Source organism: Pinus tabuliformis, chromosome 6 (genome assembly GCF_031772625.1).
Source record: "Pinus tabuliformis cultivar Carrire ecotype Pingquan chromosome 6, CPIR1, whole genome shotgun sequence".
Taxonomy (NCBI): Eukaryota; Viridiplantae; Streptophyta; class Pinopsida; order Pinales; family Pinaceae; genus Pinus; species Pinus tabuliformis.
The window spans coordinates 444,967,809-444,984,428 of record NC_142292.1 but is presented as its reverse complement, the minus strand read 5'-3'; the positions used below and the strand labels follow the sequence as shown (position 1 = coordinate 444,984,428).

Sequence of the window (16,620 nt, the reverse complement as noted above, 5' to 3'; positions counted from 1 at the left end):
AAATATATTTTAAATAACAAAAAATCACAATCTTATTTAAAATAATAACAATGAACTCCAATTAAAAAACCATTAAATATAATTTTTATATTAAATATACACATAACCATGAAATTTCAATATTGAAACTTTATTGCCTTAGAATTACTTAACATTTTTCATGTTTACCTGATTTAAACAACAGCCTCTTAACAAAAATTGAAATATGTAAATTCAAACCTATTAAATTAAATAAGTAAATTAAAAAATGTTGGAAAATATTTATTATCAGCCTTAAATGAAACAATATCGTCCATACTTTACGAACAAAAGGTGTATACAACTTCTCATCTCAACTCTACCAATTCAATTGAATCAACCCATATCAATTTGTTTGTAGCTTTTATATATATATATATATATATATTTTTTAATTAAGATGAGATATCTGTATATATTTTAATTAAAGTTTATTAATGTGAACACAACCCATGAGCTAATCTGACCGTCAATGAAAATGTTCATTATATTAATCAGTGCTTCAGTTGCAAGTTCAGAAAAATTTCTCGGAAATTTTCTCAGAAATGTTTCAATGGCAGATCCTTCTGAACATTGAGAACATTTGAAGCAAACGGAAACGAAGTATACTTACGCCAGCCACTGAAATGAGCGCAAACGATTTTGGATGCAGTACGAATAATGCAATTCAAATACGCTGAATTCAACAATGCTTTCAATGGAATAAAATGACAGTATTAATCGCTAGGCCAAGCATCCATGTTCAAATTCAATACAGATTGCTTACCATTGTTGCTAAAATACAGACCAGTTCCAACGCTAAAACTCTTGATAATGTTACAATGCTCTGTAAACAGGGCCGTGTGAAAGAAGCGCTGCAAAATTTGAATGTTATGGACAGCCTAGTGGACTGTAGTGCATATGTTTCTCTCTTGCAGACCTGCATACAGAAGAAAACATTGGAAGAGGGAAAACTAATTCATGCTCATATCAATCAGAATGGATTTGTTGGAGACACACTTGTTGCTAACACAATTTTGAACATGTATGCCAAGTGCGGGAGCGTGGCGGATGCTCGCAGAGTTTTCGAGGAAATGCCTCAACGAGATGTTTGTTCATGGACTGTCATGATCTCAGCTTGTGTAAGGCATGGGCGTGCTGAAGAGGCATTGGTGCTCTTCCATCAAATGGAACGAACAGGTCAGCATCCTAATCATTTCACCTATTCCAGTATTCTTTCAGCTTGTGCCAACTCTGCATCTCTAGAAAAGGGAATGGAGATCTATGAAGAATTAACCAGAAGGGGTTTCCAATCTCATCTCTCTGTGGCGAATTCGCTTGTTGACATGTATGGAAAATGTGGGTATATAGAGAAGGCTCGAGAAGTGTTTGATAAAATGCATCAACGAGATGCTGTTTCCTGGACTACTATGGTTGCAGGGTATGCACAGAATGGACTTATTGATGAGGCCCAGAAATTGTTCAAGGAAATGCCATATCGAAACGAGTTTGCATGTAATGCAATGATCACGGGATTTGCAGATAATGGGTTTGTTGATGAGGCCGTTGAACTGTTTAAGGAAATGCCTCAGCCAACCCTGGTATCTTGGACAGCAATCATTGGAGGGTTTGTACGAAATGGGCATTGCAAGGAGGCTTTGAAACTTTTTAGTCAAATGCAATCAGCAGGTATAATGCCGGACTTGAAATCGTTTGCCAGTATTGTGCCAGCTTGTTCCAGCTTGGCCGCTCCACAACAGGGTATGGAGATTCATGCAACAATTATTAAGTCCGGATTTCAGGATGATGCCATTATTGGTAATGCCCTGATAGACATGTATGCAAAATGTGGGAATATGCATAAGGCACGCGAATTGTTCAAAAGATTACGTCAACGAGATGTTGTCTCCTGGACGGCACTGATTGCAGGATATTCACGGAATGGGCTTGTTGATGAGGCTTTGAAACTCTTTAAGGAAATGCCTCAACGAAATATGATATCCTGGAATGCAATGATTGCAGGATTTGCAGAGAACGGGCTTGTTGATGAAGCCCTCAATCTCTTTAGACAAATTCCTCAGTCAAATGTAGCTTCATGTAATGCAATAATTGGAGCATTTGCAGACAGTGGTCTTGTGAATGAGGCCCTTCAACTCTTTAAGGAAATGCCTGAACGAACTGTGATATCCTGGACGGCTATGATTGTAGGATTTGCACATAATGGACTTGTTGATAATGCCTTGGAACTGTTTAACGAAATGCCTGAACGAAATGTGATCTCATGGACAGCAATGATTGCAGGATTCGCACAGAATGGACATGGTGAGGAGTCCCTGAAGCTTTTTCAACAAATGCAATTGGCAGGTGTGTCCCCAGACTCAAAGGCTCTTGTCAGTGTTATCACGGTCTGTGCCAACTTGGCAGCGCTAGAACATGGTATGGAGATCCATGAAAAGGTAATTAGGAGTGGGTTTCAGTCTGAAGTCATAGTGGTGAATGCTCTAATAGACATGTATGCAAAATGTGGAAGCATACTGAAGGCATGCAAATTATTTGACAAGATGCATCTAAGGGATATTGTCTCATGGACAGTCATGATAGCAGGATATGCCATACATGGCTACAGCAAGGAAGCCCTAAAACTTTTTGAACAAATGAAATACTCTGGCATAAACCCAGACCATGTCACCTTTGTTTGTGTTTTGTCTGCATGCAGCCATGCAGGTCTAGTGGATGAGGGATATCATTACTTCAATTGCATGTGCGATTATTACCATATCACTCCTGCAATGGACCACTATCTGTGCATGGTTGACTTACTTGGCCGTGCTGGGCATCTAGATGAAGCAAAAGACTTTATTAGCAATATGGCATTAAAACCCAATGCTGCTGTATGGAGTTGTTTACTTGCTGCCTGTGTAGTCCATAACAATATAGAGCTAGGACAACAAGTGGCACAAAATGTTTTTGATTTGGACCCTGAAGATGAAGCACCTTATGTACTTCTTTCAAACCTCTATGCTGCAGCTGGCAGGTGGGGTGACATCAAAAAAATAAGAAAAATAATGACGGACAAAACCTTGAAAAAGACACCTGGGTGTAGTTGGATTCAGGTCAATAAACAGGTGCATGCTTTTGTCGCAGATAACAGGTGATACCAGCAAAGGCAGACGATATGACAAAACTCGAGATATTGTGTTAAAATATGAGTGCATCAAACATGATCTCATAAGAGATTTGTTGCATGACACAAGGGAGCTGGAGGAGAACAAACAGATTTTTTGCTCCTATAGTGAGAAGCTGGCAATGGCCATTTGGAAATTAAAAACATTCCCCTGGAATGGCTATTTCAGTTTTCAGGAAGAGAACCTTCAATTGTCTGATGACTGCTAGTCTGCGATAACTTTCATCTCTAAGACTATTGCCTGAAATATTGTTATGTACCATTGCAAGTGTTACTGTCATTTAAAGGGTGGACAGAATTCTTCCAGCGATTATTGTGATGGAGGTGAACCAATCAACGGACATGGCTTAATTTCATCATTGGGAGTTGTGTGCACATCAAGCATATCTGCGGTGGCAATTTTTCTGAAATTTCTTCCTTTCATTAATGGTTCATGTAAATTTTAACATTTAAAAAATATATTTTAAAGAAATGTAAGAAGGGTGTGTATGACTTTTCTTCTTGTCAAAAGGCAGCAGAATTGTAAACATTTATTTTGAAACAGTTAACATATGACAAAGAACCATTCGATGAGAGCTCAAGGTTGCAATGAAAATGAGGACATTAAGTTAAACAGGTTTGAACTTGTTCCCATTTATGATATGTATTTACTATTATCTGTTGGTAATTGTCTATTTTGTGTTAATATATTTATTTAAAATTTGGGGGGAGGGTAGTCTGCACCTAGGGCTTAGGCATTTTTTTTTGGGTTTTGACATTTTTTGCCACAGGTTCATTCGGGACTGATCTTCTATTTTTCAGGTGCCATAAACTCTATCTCAGGTATGACAGATGGCATCCCCATCAAATCGGATTCCTAAACTTGAGGCTCGCCGGGGGCCAGAAGCTGGTCTTAGGTCGCTGCGAATTACTTTCTGATTGGTAGGGGTGGGACACTTGTGACCATATACAAAATTTTCGAAGTTTACCACAATTAATTTGGTTGCCTTTCAAGTCTCACCTCTAGAATGGTATTTGATGAGGTCGACTATGGTGGTGATAGCCCCTATTCGGATAATATTTTTCCTATGTATGAGGAGTTATTCCCTGATAGACAAAGACCATCAGAGTATGGGCTTTCACATGGAGGATCAGATCATGAAATTAAGGACGTTGAGATTGGTAACATTTCCACTTTTTGAAATTCCTCGTTGATGTGAGATTGGTAACATTTCCACTTTTTGATATTCCTCGTCGATCAATCCGCCTTCATCGACTACTTCGGCACATACCCCTGCTCATCCTAGCGCTGCAATTCCCTGGCGAGTGAGGCAGGGTAAAACTATTAGAGCGCGTAAGGATGCCAAAATCGTTATCGGGGAAGACATCGGGTTAAAGGAAATCCCATACTTATCATCAAAGGCGGTAGTTGGTAGGTTCGCAGGTAAAACCATGAGGCCAATTTTGCTGAGAGGATGGCTACAAGAATTTTGGGAACCATACCTGGGTTAAATGCCAAAATTCCACCTTCTCACCCGGGGTTTGTTCTGTGTAACTCTATATATGGAGCGTAGTGTCGAAAAAGTTATTATCAATGATTGGCAATGGGGGATGTCGGGGCTTCATCTGCAAAGATGGAAGCTTTATTTTGACCCAAGTAGAGAGCCAATACATCTCCAAAAGCTTTAGGCCATCATCCTTGGCCTACCCTTGGTCTTTTGGTCTACTGAAGGTCTAAAGGCAATTGGTAATAGTATAGGCCGGTTGATAGTCCTCGAACCAGAGTGTCTGACAAAGGACGACCGAAGATGTGCATGGATCGAAGTTGAAGTTGATGTCAAAGAATTATTGGTTGAGGTCATCGAACTATCCTTCCAAGGAAAAAAATGGTCACAATTCATTGATTATTGGAGAGTCCCTTTTAGATGCCATGCCTATTGCCGGGTTGGACACCTCATTGATCAATGCGAAAGGAACTTTCATCAAAAGTTGAATTCGAAAAGATATGGGTCAAAAGGTATGTGTTATGAATAAAATATATAAACTAATACAAATAATGTAAATAATAGTAATAATGATTAATGATAAACTAACTAGTAATTAGTTAAAAGGTATGTCTCCAAAGACATGATTGTTAGTGAAGAGGCATTTGCCTAGGGTATATAAGCAGACCCTCATCATCATTGTAATCATTTCATTAATTCTTTTATATAATATTCAATATACAATTAATTGTCCTACAATGGATGTCTATGTATTCGAAATATTCTGAAAATTATTGCAGGTATACAAACTTTGTTCATTACATTGGTATCAGAGCATTCCTCTGAGCATACAAACCTTGTGCGTTACATGGTATCAGAGCTGTTCGATTCTTTGGTTGCTCAACCGTTGCATAGAGCCAACCTGATCCAGCCTTTGGCCATTAAATTTTCGTCAACCTTGTTGCTGTCGTAATCGAAGCATTTCGCTGCACAATTTTTGGGAGGTTCTCCATTTCACTATGAGGCCTTTGGCCATGAAATTATTAAAAAAAAAAAACCAAAGAAAAGAAAAGAAAAGAAAGAAAGTAGTGAAGGATATATATATATATATATATATATAGATGGAAAAAGAATAGAAAAAAAAATTATATAAAAAAAGTAAATTATTAAAAAAAAATAACAAAATAAATTTATATATATAGTTAATTTTTTTTTTCTTTTATAATATATATATATAATTCGAAAAAAAGGGAGACCATCAAAACGACTCCGTTTGCAGTTGTCGATCGTCACCACCTGCAACGACCTTTTTCCAGCCTGATGTCAACGACCAAAGAAACACCACTGTCGACGCATACCTACCAGTGGACGCAGCCGACACTAAAGACATTGCCTTGAATTGCTACCATCATGAGATTGAGTCACAATAACTCACGTCGTGAAAGAGTCAGCACATCACCATCGGTATTGAGAAGACCCAACCATAGTACCGCTGTAACTAAAAACCATCGATGTGATCCTCTGCCATTGTGGCATTCTAGCCACCGCTATCGACTATCGATTTTGTCTGCTCTGCTCAATCAACGACCACTTGTGCCATTCTATCTCCAGCCTGTCCTATTGTTGTCCTTGCAGCCACCCCCGCCAGTGACAATTGTGTAGTAAATCTATCTAATTGTGTAGTAAATATAAGTTCTCATATTCGTTGGGCTTGACTCGTACCTTGTTATTTTCGAAAGCACACCAACCAAGTCGTGACTTTTCATTATTTAGTTTACTAGAGTGTTAGGCCAGGAGGTAACTCCATAATGCGAATTGTGATTTTGCATTAAGATTGCTCGTGGATATATACATGGAGGGAGAGACTCTTGGTCTTCACCTTCCAGTGTCTCTTCCTATTACTATTCTCTTTATTTTCTATTTACACTATTTTACATATATTCACTCAAGCCCAATGATTAGGTGTCAACATTCCCCCCTTAATCTAAAGGGATGTTGGTGAGTCCAAGCATCATTCTGAATCTTTCGAACTTTTCTCTTCCAAGCGCTTTGGTGAAGATGTCTGCAATCTGCTCATTCGTGGAACAATGGCGTAGATGGATTGTCTTGGCCTCAACATGAGATCGAATTAGATGTTATTTTGTATTGATGTGTTTCGTTTAATCATGGAACTTTGGGTTCTTGGCCGACTTTATTGCGGAAGTGTTGTCAATCATGAGTGGAGTTGAATGCACTTGTTTCACCTGCAAATCTTCCAAAGTCTTCCTGAGTCACACAATTTCCTTGTTGCTTCAGCTGCTCCCACATATTCTGCCTCTGTTGTGGAATCTGTTGGAACTCATTGTTTGTGTGACCTCGAGGAGATAACTCTTGATCCAAGACTCATAACATAACCTGAAGTAGATACCCCAGTTTCTTTATCTCCATCGAAGTCTGAATCAGAGTATCCAATCAAGTTGAAGTCGCCCACCTGTGTATACTTGAGTCCAAAGTCTTGAGTTCTCTTCCAAGTCTAGAAATTTCACCGTAGATTAAACTGATTATGTAATGTACTAAAACAAAATACTTAACCTACTTCTACAAGCAAACTTGTGGAAGCTTAATCGATTTTGAGCAAGATCAAACATAACACATATAACAGAGAAGAAGATTCAATCACACATGAAACACAGAAGAATACTTTGGGGAAAGTCTCAGCTAAAACCCCCGCTATTTGTATTATCATACAAGTGGAAATATCTCAAGATTACACAAAGCTTTAACTCTCAAGCTATCCAGCTCTCAGTACAATCCCTCACTGTTGCTCATAGATAGAATAGACAACACATATGCCTTCCTTCAGTCCTCCAAGCCTCCTATTTCCTTACGCAATTTCTCCTGGGTCCTCAAGCTGCCACCTGTGTTTCTCACCTCACACACTGCTCAGACCTATGAAATAACTGCACAATCCCAAAGGGGTGAATTCCTTCTACATGGATGAGTTTCCTTTATAGGAAAATTCCTCCAACTGATAGTACAATGTCCCTTCCTTTAATCTCAACTAGGTCTTTCTCTGAACTGACATGCATGAGTTATTTATAAAAGAATATTCAGTTATCTGGAGAACACTAGTTGGATGCATGCATGCATTAACTCACTGAACTCACAATTAGTTCCTCCAACTGTTTGGAACTAATTTAACTGGACTTAACTCAGTTAACTGAGCTAACTAATTACAACTCAAATACAACTCATCCTTATCTCCTTAATTAAGGGACAACTTCTTTAATCAAAGGGATAACTGTTGCATATCTTCACAAAGACTTCATGTTTGATTTTCTCCAACTAATTAACTCAAGATGAATTAATTAATTATTTTTCAAACAGCTGCTAAGACAAAATTCGAATTTTAATTCAGGGACTAATTAAAATTGGAATCTATCCTGAAATGCTATTTATAGCAATGTTATTTTTAGCATTTCTATTTTTCGCTATTTCCAACAGAGTTGGAATATATCCTGAAATGATATTTATAGCAATGCTATTTATAGCATTTCTTGTTGCTATTTTCAACACTCCCTCTCAACAAGAAAGACATTCAACTCGAACCCGATTCTGAACCTTTGGAATGTTCTGCATGCAACACTTCTCTCAAGTGTTGTTGCTCCAACAACTCCAGAAACAAAATATCCAACCTGAATCAGAATGATGCCTCTGTCATCAAAGTCTGACTGCTATTACCTCTATCAACTGAAAACTCAGTACCTCTGTGCCCTTCAGTATCTCACTGCTCTAGCCTCTGTCACTTTGATCTCTGACTGCATCAATCCCACTGATTCCTCCTACTGCATCCGTGTTGTTGCTGGTCCTATCTCCTAGCACTGCATCCGCACTGCACCTCCTCTCATCATGTTGTATCGTGCTGCCCACTGCTGCACTGCAACTCAATTACTGAGAAGTAAGTAACTGATCTCCCAACTGACCTCCCTGTTGGGCTAGAAACACCCTCTGATGCTGAAGCTTCCTCTGCCGCTCCATCCACATCTATCTCTACCCACTTAGCTAGTCCTGCTACTACTCATCGGGGCTCCCGTAGCAAGGTCTAATCACAAAGGCTTGGTACCTCAAGGATCCTACCCCTATTTCAGCCTTCTTGGGACTATCACTCCACATCGCCTCACCTCCCACCTAGAGGTATGGATGCATGTGATCCTTCTGCCCACTTGTCTCGAAATTTCCCCCTACTAGAGGTCTCTGCATGAGTGGATGTCTCCACTCGATCTCCTCTCGGCTTCTCCAGTTGTGGCTGCTCCACAACCTCCTAAAGCTGCTTCACCAATTGTGGCTCCTCCACAATTGTCTGAGATTTCTTCTGGCACTGCATGTTGAGAGATAATGTACTCTTCCTTTCAACCACCAAGTCTCCAACATTTGCCTTGCTCCTCAAGGATTTGCATGCATCTTGAACCTCAAGAGCATATAGGTTTTTGACTCGTGAATCAATCTACTTCACTTGTCTCGTGGTGATGTGTCTAAGGAAAACTTTTCCCTTACTGAAGACTACATCATAGCTTTTGTCCTCCAACATCGCGATCGATACCAAGTTCTTCTTCAGTCCTGGCACATACTTCACATCTGTTAAGGTGATGCGAGCTCCATGCTCCCTCTGAAAAGCAACCATGCCCACTCCTGAAACACTATACTTTTCATCATTACCCATCTCTATGCGTATCTGGAGGTCTTTCTCCTCCAAGGTACTGAAAAAACTCTTATCGCCGGTCATGTGGAATGAGGCTCCACTGTCAAGAAACCAACCACAACCCATCATCGATGAAACCATGCATGCGATGAGGGTAAAATCCAATTCGAACTGAGAGGCCAATGCCTCACCTTCAAATCCTTCCGAGGATCCATTCTTGGATTTCTTCAATGAACAATTAGTTGCATAATGGCCCACCTCATGACAATTAAAGCATCTCACTTTAGATTTGTCAATCTTCTTCCCTCCATGAGAAGAACTCGATTTGGGATGAGAATCCTTTTCTTTCCTTTTTCTTGCCTTACTCGTTAAGACGAAATTTTCTTCATCCTCCTTGGATGAAGAATCATCTCTGGTGCTCCTCCTGATCTCCTCTTGCATCAGATCCGACCACAGTCGTTCCCAATCTAGCAGTTTCTCTCTTCCATTCACTGAGTCCTGGTAGCTATGTCATCTCTTAGGAAGATCGAGGAGAGTAAGACTCACCATTGCTCCGATACCTTGTAGAAATTTTTCTACAAAACCTCGCTCTAATACCATGTAGAAATTTCATCGTAGATTAAACTGATTATGCAATGTACTAAAGCAAAATACTTAGTCTACTTCTACAATCAAACTTGTGGAAGCTTAATCGATTTTGAGCAAGATCAAACAGAACACATATAACAGATAAGAAGATTCAATCACACATGAAACACATAAGAATACTTTGGGGAAAGCCTCAGCTGCAAACCCCGCTATCCGTATTATCATACAAGTGGAAATATCTCAGGATTACACAAAGCTTTAGCTTTCAAGTTATCCAACTCTCAGTACAATCCCTCACTAATGCTCATAGACAGAATAGACAATGCATATGCCTTCCTTCAGTCCTCCAAGCCTCCTATTTCCTTGCGCAGTTTCTCCTGGGTCCTCAAACTATCACCTGTGTTTCTCACCTCACACACTGCTCAGACCTCTGAAATAACTGCACAATCCTGAAGGAGTGAATTCCTTTTGCATGGATGAGTTTCCTTTATAGGAAAATTCCTCCAACTGATAGTACAATGTCCATTCCTTTAATCTCAACTGGGTCTTTCTCTGAACTGACATGCATGAGTTATGAGAGAATATTTAGTTATCTAGAGAACACTAGTTGCATGCATGCATGCATTAACTGACTGAACTCACAATTAGTTCCTCCAACTGTTTGGAACTAATTTAACTGGACTTAACTCAGTTAACGGAGCTAACTAATTACAACTCAAATACAATTCAACCTTATCTCCTTAATTAAGGGATAACTTCTTCAATCAAAGGGATAACTGTTGCATGTCTTCACAAAGACCTCATGTTTGTTTTTCTCCAACTAATTAACTCAAGATGAATTAATTAATTATTTTTCAAACAGCTGCTAAGGCCAAATTCGAATTTTAATTCAGGGACTAATTAAAATTGGAATCTATCCTGAAATGCTATTTATAGCAATGCTATTATTAGCATTTCTATTTTTTGCTATTTCCAACAGAGTTGGAGTATATCCTGAAATGCTATTTATAGCAATGCTATTTTTAGCATTTCTTGTTGCTATTTTCAACATCAAGTACTTTAAAACTCTTTTTGCAGTAGACCAATGTCTCTCACAAGGCTTTTTCATAAACCTGGAAAGAATTCCAACAACAAATGAAATGTCTGGTCTGGTAGTAGTTAGGTAGTTGAGACTTCCTACAAGCTGCCTATACTTTGTTGCATCCTCAAATTCTTTTCCTTCAATGGATGTAAACTTCAAGTTCTGTTCCATTGGAGTAGTCAAATGATTGCACTCAGCCATGCCAAATCTGTTCAACAAATTTTCAATGTACTTCTTTTGAGAGAAGAATATAAACTTTGGATATTGAGTTACTTCAATACCAAGATAGTAGTGAGCATAGCCCAAGTCAGTGATTTCAAAACCTTTCCTCAATTCCTTCTTTATGGATGTAATGTAGCTTTCATTGTTCCCTATCATCAAAAGATCATCTACATACACCACAAGATATACAATTGTTTTGCCAACTTTGTTGACAAACAAAGTTGCATGATCAAGATCATAATGTTTGAAGTTGAGTTTCAGAAGATGCTCAGTTAACTTTTCATACCAGGCTCACGATGCTTGTTTGAGGCCATACAAATATTTCACTAGTTTGTATACTTTGTGTTGTTGGCCCTTCACAACAAATCCTTCTGGCTGGGACATAAAAACATTCTCTTTCAGATCTTCATTCAAGAAAAAAAAATTTACATCCATTTGGTGGACTTTCCAACCTTTTTGACCTGTCAAGACAAATAGTGTCTGGATGGTAGCCCATTTTGTTGTAGGGGCAAAAGTCTCCTCATAATCGACCCATTTTTTCTGTGCAAAACCTTTCGCTACAAGCCTGGCTTTGTACTTGTCAAGTGATTATCTTTATACTTGTTCTTGTAGACCTACTTGCAACCAATTGGTTTGGTTCTCAATAGAGAATCAACCAGCTTCCAAGTGTCATTCTTTATCAAGGCATCATACTCCTTTTGCATTGCTTCTTTCCATTCATCATGAGAAGTGACTTATTTGAAGGAAGTTGGTTCAAAATCTGTAGACAAATTTAGTTCACAATCATAAGAAACATCCATATCAACGGGTGAATAAAAATTGTCTACATCACCTCCATTTTACCTGGTTGAATTTATTGTTCTTGTCTTTCCAACCTCATCAGCATGAACACTTTCAAGTGTCTTTGTCAGCCATTTTGGAGGACCTTTCTGAGATGGCCTAGGCTGCTCAATTGACGGACTTGGGGCTGAGTCAAAATTTAGTCTCCCATTTCTGTCAATCACATCACTCAAAGTATCATTAGTGGCTGGAGCTTCGTGTGGGGGAGAGAGTACTTCAGAAGAAGATTCCACAAATTGATCCAATATATGAATGTCTATTTGAACACCAATGGTTTTGATATCATGCATAATAGATCTTACTTCTGATGCTGAAACAAGAGGGTCATCATTTTTTAATTCAAGACTGAACAATTTAATCATCAATTGAACAAATTCAAGTTCAGAGTGTGAGTCATAAAGTTCCTTCAACTTCTGTAAGGCTTCAAAAACGTTTGAAAATGGTGAAATATGGCGACTCACCTCTTCATTTAAAGAAGCTACAATCAAGACATAAGCCTTGCTATTCTTGTTTTCCCAAATGACAATCTATTTATCTGAGGTGAGATTTGTAGGTTCATTATCCCCTTCTCCTACACAAACTCTTTCCACAATTTATTGAAAATGGGAGCGTTATCTTCCTTGACCATTTAGGGTAGTTCTCTTTCCCGAGAGAACTACTCCAACAATAAATATCAATGAATGCATTTTAAATATGTGTACTTTGCTGCAAATGTAAAAAAAATTACACTTATGGTATATATGGGGGAGGTTATGTGAGGGGAGGGCTTATATGGGGAGGATTATATGATGGGAGGTAATTCGTGTGAGGGAGATAATGTATGAGGTAACAAATTACAAAAAAGGATGAGGGAGATATGGAGTTAACACATGAAGGAGTTAACTAATCACAAATGAAGTGAACGGACGAGGGAGATAAGGTAAACGTATGAGGGAGATAACGTATGACATGAAATATTAAAACATTAATACAACATACGGAATATTAAAACGGTAATACAACGTATGGGGAAGTATTATGGTATGCGTATTAATGGAGAACGGTATTAAGGAGAGCGGTAATAAGGTATGCATATAACGAAATTTAACATAGTCGAGCATCTAAGCGTTATGTATGTGAGCGGTATGTCCTATGAGCATCGTTATATGAACGGTATGGATGATACTAGCAATGATACTAGCAACAACAGTATGGTAGGTGGTATTATATGAATGGGAGCCGTATGGATGATACTAGCAACAACAGTATGGGAGGTGGTATTATATGAATGGGAGCGGAATGGAGTGGACTAGAGCAGTGGTGTGGAAGCGTTTTAAAAAGACGAGAGTTCCATTGCACAGAGGGGAGAGGGATCCGTTGGAATCAGCTATAGTGAATATACACACAATGAATATAACATATAGTTCACAATAGTAACCAAGAGTCGGGATACCAGAAGCGTTATACCCTGAGATAAAATGCTCGAAATCTTCAGCGTGGGGTAGTTTCCAGACGTCTATGAGCCGCAATCTCCCTTCCTCTTCAACGAAGAAAATTTCGCGCCAACTCTCTCGCATCAGATTTGAAACCGAAGCAAAACCTGAGCACTGGGAGCGTTGTATAAAAAAAAACACATTAGAAACTGGTGGTGTGGCAACGCAAATGACAACAGATTATAAAAAAGGTAAAGGATAGAGAACATAGGAATGAAGAATATGGTAGATTGCATAAATGAGGAAGACCATAAAAATGACAGAAGGGAGTTATAAGGGCAGAAAAGTTAAAAATAAAGCTAGTTTTGATACACGCCAGGGCAGGGAGTAACTCCACAATGCGAATTGTGGGAAGAAAAGTTAAAAATAAAGCTAACTTTGATACCACGCCAAGCCAGGGAGTAACTCCATAATGCGAATTGTGATTTTGCATTAAGATTGCTCATGGATATATACATGGAGGGAGAGACTCTTGGGTTTCACCTCTCAGTGTCTCTTCTTATTTCTATTCTCCTTATTTTCTATTTACACTATTTTACATATATTCATCCAATCCCAATGATTAGGTGTCAACATAGAAGATTTGGTGAATGATTAAATATATATTACACAAAAATCAAGGCAAATAATTAAAAATCCAAAAGTGATCAAATGATACAAAAATGATTGTAACAAAGATATTAAAAGTGGTTTAAAAGGGCTATATACAATATCATCACTAAGGTACTCTATAATAAAATAATATAAAAGAGATTTGAAGTTTAAAAAGTGTTATTACAAAAAGAGTTACTTTTAAAACCCTAGGTGACCCATAAACTGTTGTGGATATTGCACTGGACAGTTTGTAACAACATATTTGATAATATTATATTAAAAATATGAGGTTCTACACTATTATAGTTTTATTAAACTTTAAGATCTACATATTAAACTGTAATTATTGCATGCATACGAATGGGAATTATGTAGAAAATTAGAGAACAACAAAATAAGTACACACACACACATAAGACACAAGATATGCTCTCTGGGAAACCCTTTCGGGAGAAAACCAACTGGAAGGTGAGACCGTTTCGTTCTCTTTCTTTGTCTGGAAATATGACTACAGGTAAAAAGAAGTAATGCTTGTGGCCCGTGCACTGCTACAGTGCACAAATCCTCTCTGTGTGCTCTACCTTCCATCTCTCCTAGTTATCTTTTCTCAACTATGGAACAAAATGCTCTCAAAAGAATGGAATGCCTCTTCCTCCTAGTGTCATGATTATAACACAACCCGATAGCCTACTAGTGGTTAATTTTGACTACATCAACTCTTAACTAGAGTTACAATATAGACTCTTCTAGAGTCTTTTTCATCATAATCACATGGCTAGCCACTTTTCCATGAATAATAGGCGTTTACGCGACATCCTCTCGAACTACAGGTGTTAAAACAAGAGAGTCAACTTATAAGTGGTATAAATTTTGGATACGGACTTCAATTGACGCGCTTCTTGCGTCATTGGAAATATCTTTGTATGTAGAATGACATGAAATATTGTCGTACGAAAGTGGCAAAGTTTATCCCCAAAAAATGTCGTTTGATGCCTCAAAATGCTTCCAAAAGGTTTCAAACTTCGTTTTGTCAAACTGGGTCCCGTTGGTAAAAATGGTCCCATCTGCTGATACCTCTACTTTTTCGACTCTAAAAACATCGAGATGGATGACAAAAATATAATGATCCAATCCAGATCACCAAGCTCATAAAAAAAAGGAGTCTAATTCGAAAATGATGAAGGAATAAAAAATGGATATCAATGATAGAAGATTTCCTAAAACCTTTATGATGTGTGTTAATCCACTATTTAAAATCAAAGGATCACTTGCAGGAAGGGACGTTATAATCTCTATTGATCCTACTCAAGATAATAATTATGTTAGTACTGAATGTGCTAACCAATTAGTGACCCCTGAATCAAACATAATTGAAATGATGGATTCGATGAATCATAAACAAAATAACATAATAAATCTACAACTAAACATGGAAGAATATATCTTTGTCTCACAATTCACTATTAAAACCTTATTTTGGGATAGTAGTGATATAATTCTGGGTTCACCGTAGATGGCATCACTAGGGTCTTTTATCCTAAATACAAAAAAGAAGTTTTTGACATTTTCTTACAAAAAGAAAAAAAACAATGCTACAAGATGTTACAGTGTAGCTGAATTCAATAACACCAGAAGACATACAAGATATCTCAAAAGTAATTTCTCAAGAAAGTAAAAAAGTGATACAAAATATGGAAAGGGAAGTTGACAAAATTGCTACTAACAAAAATGAAGAAGTTACTCGCCTCAAGAACCACAATGAGAAATTATTGACGCAAATTAAAAAACTTAAAAATGACAAGAAATCATTGAAAAAAAACTAGAAGAACTCAATAGGAAATATGTAACAAAGTTTTCAGACATAACCATCCAAGTTGAAGAAAAATGAACGAATACCGAGCAAGTGAATATCAGAACTCAAGAAGATGACAACCCAGTTAAAAGGAAGACATATTCAAAAGTTGCAGTTCAAAGGATGAAAAATCCAAGTGAAGATTTTGTAACCAATTCAAAACATCAAATTCTGAAGTAAATCAGAATATTTCCCCACATATGTTAAAGGAAATACAAACCAAAATAACTCGTTATCTAGATCTGAATCATAAGAGTAGACATCCCAATCAGTCTACAAATATGTATCTCTAAAAAAAACAACAAACTCAAGTTCTGAAGAATAATGATGTTGACACAATCCAAACTGACGACAACAAATTATCCCAGGTATCCAGTAACCACAAGATTCCACTGAAGATTAATTTAGGATGGTCATAACCACTCTCAGTTTGACACTTTTGTTTATCACTTAGAGGATCATATCAACTTGTATCAATGAAGATGACAGTTCCAAGACAAGAAGGCATTCGAAATTGAAAAAGAGATCAATCCTTTTCATCAGTAAGCTTTGAGGACAAATCTATTTGAGGAGGAAGGAAATGTTATGAATAAAATATATACAAAATAATACCAATAAAGTAATTAACAATAATAATGATTGATGATAA

General features: G+C 37.7%; 1 protein-coding gene across 1 annotated transcript; it reads left to right on the top strand.

The window, feature by feature from the left end:
• Positions 1 to 558: 558 nt before the first annotated feature.
• LOC149259212 (pentatricopeptide repeat-containing protein At2g13600-like) lies at positions 559 to 3,652 on the top strand. The gene has a single exon (XM_089375093.1). It carries the CDS (start codon positions 726 to 728, stop codon positions 3,150 to 3,152), a length of 2,427 nt encoding a protein of 808 aa, XP_089231219.1. The 5' UTR covers positions 559 to 725; the 3' UTR covers positions 3,153 to 3,652.
• The last annotated feature ends 12,968 nt before the right edge of the window (positions 3,653 to 16,620 follow it).

Coding starts and splice junctions, on each gene's coding strand:
- LOC149259212 (XM_089375093.1), top strand. CDS start 726: ATGACAGTATTAATCGCTAGGCCAAGCATCCATGTTCAAATTCAATAC.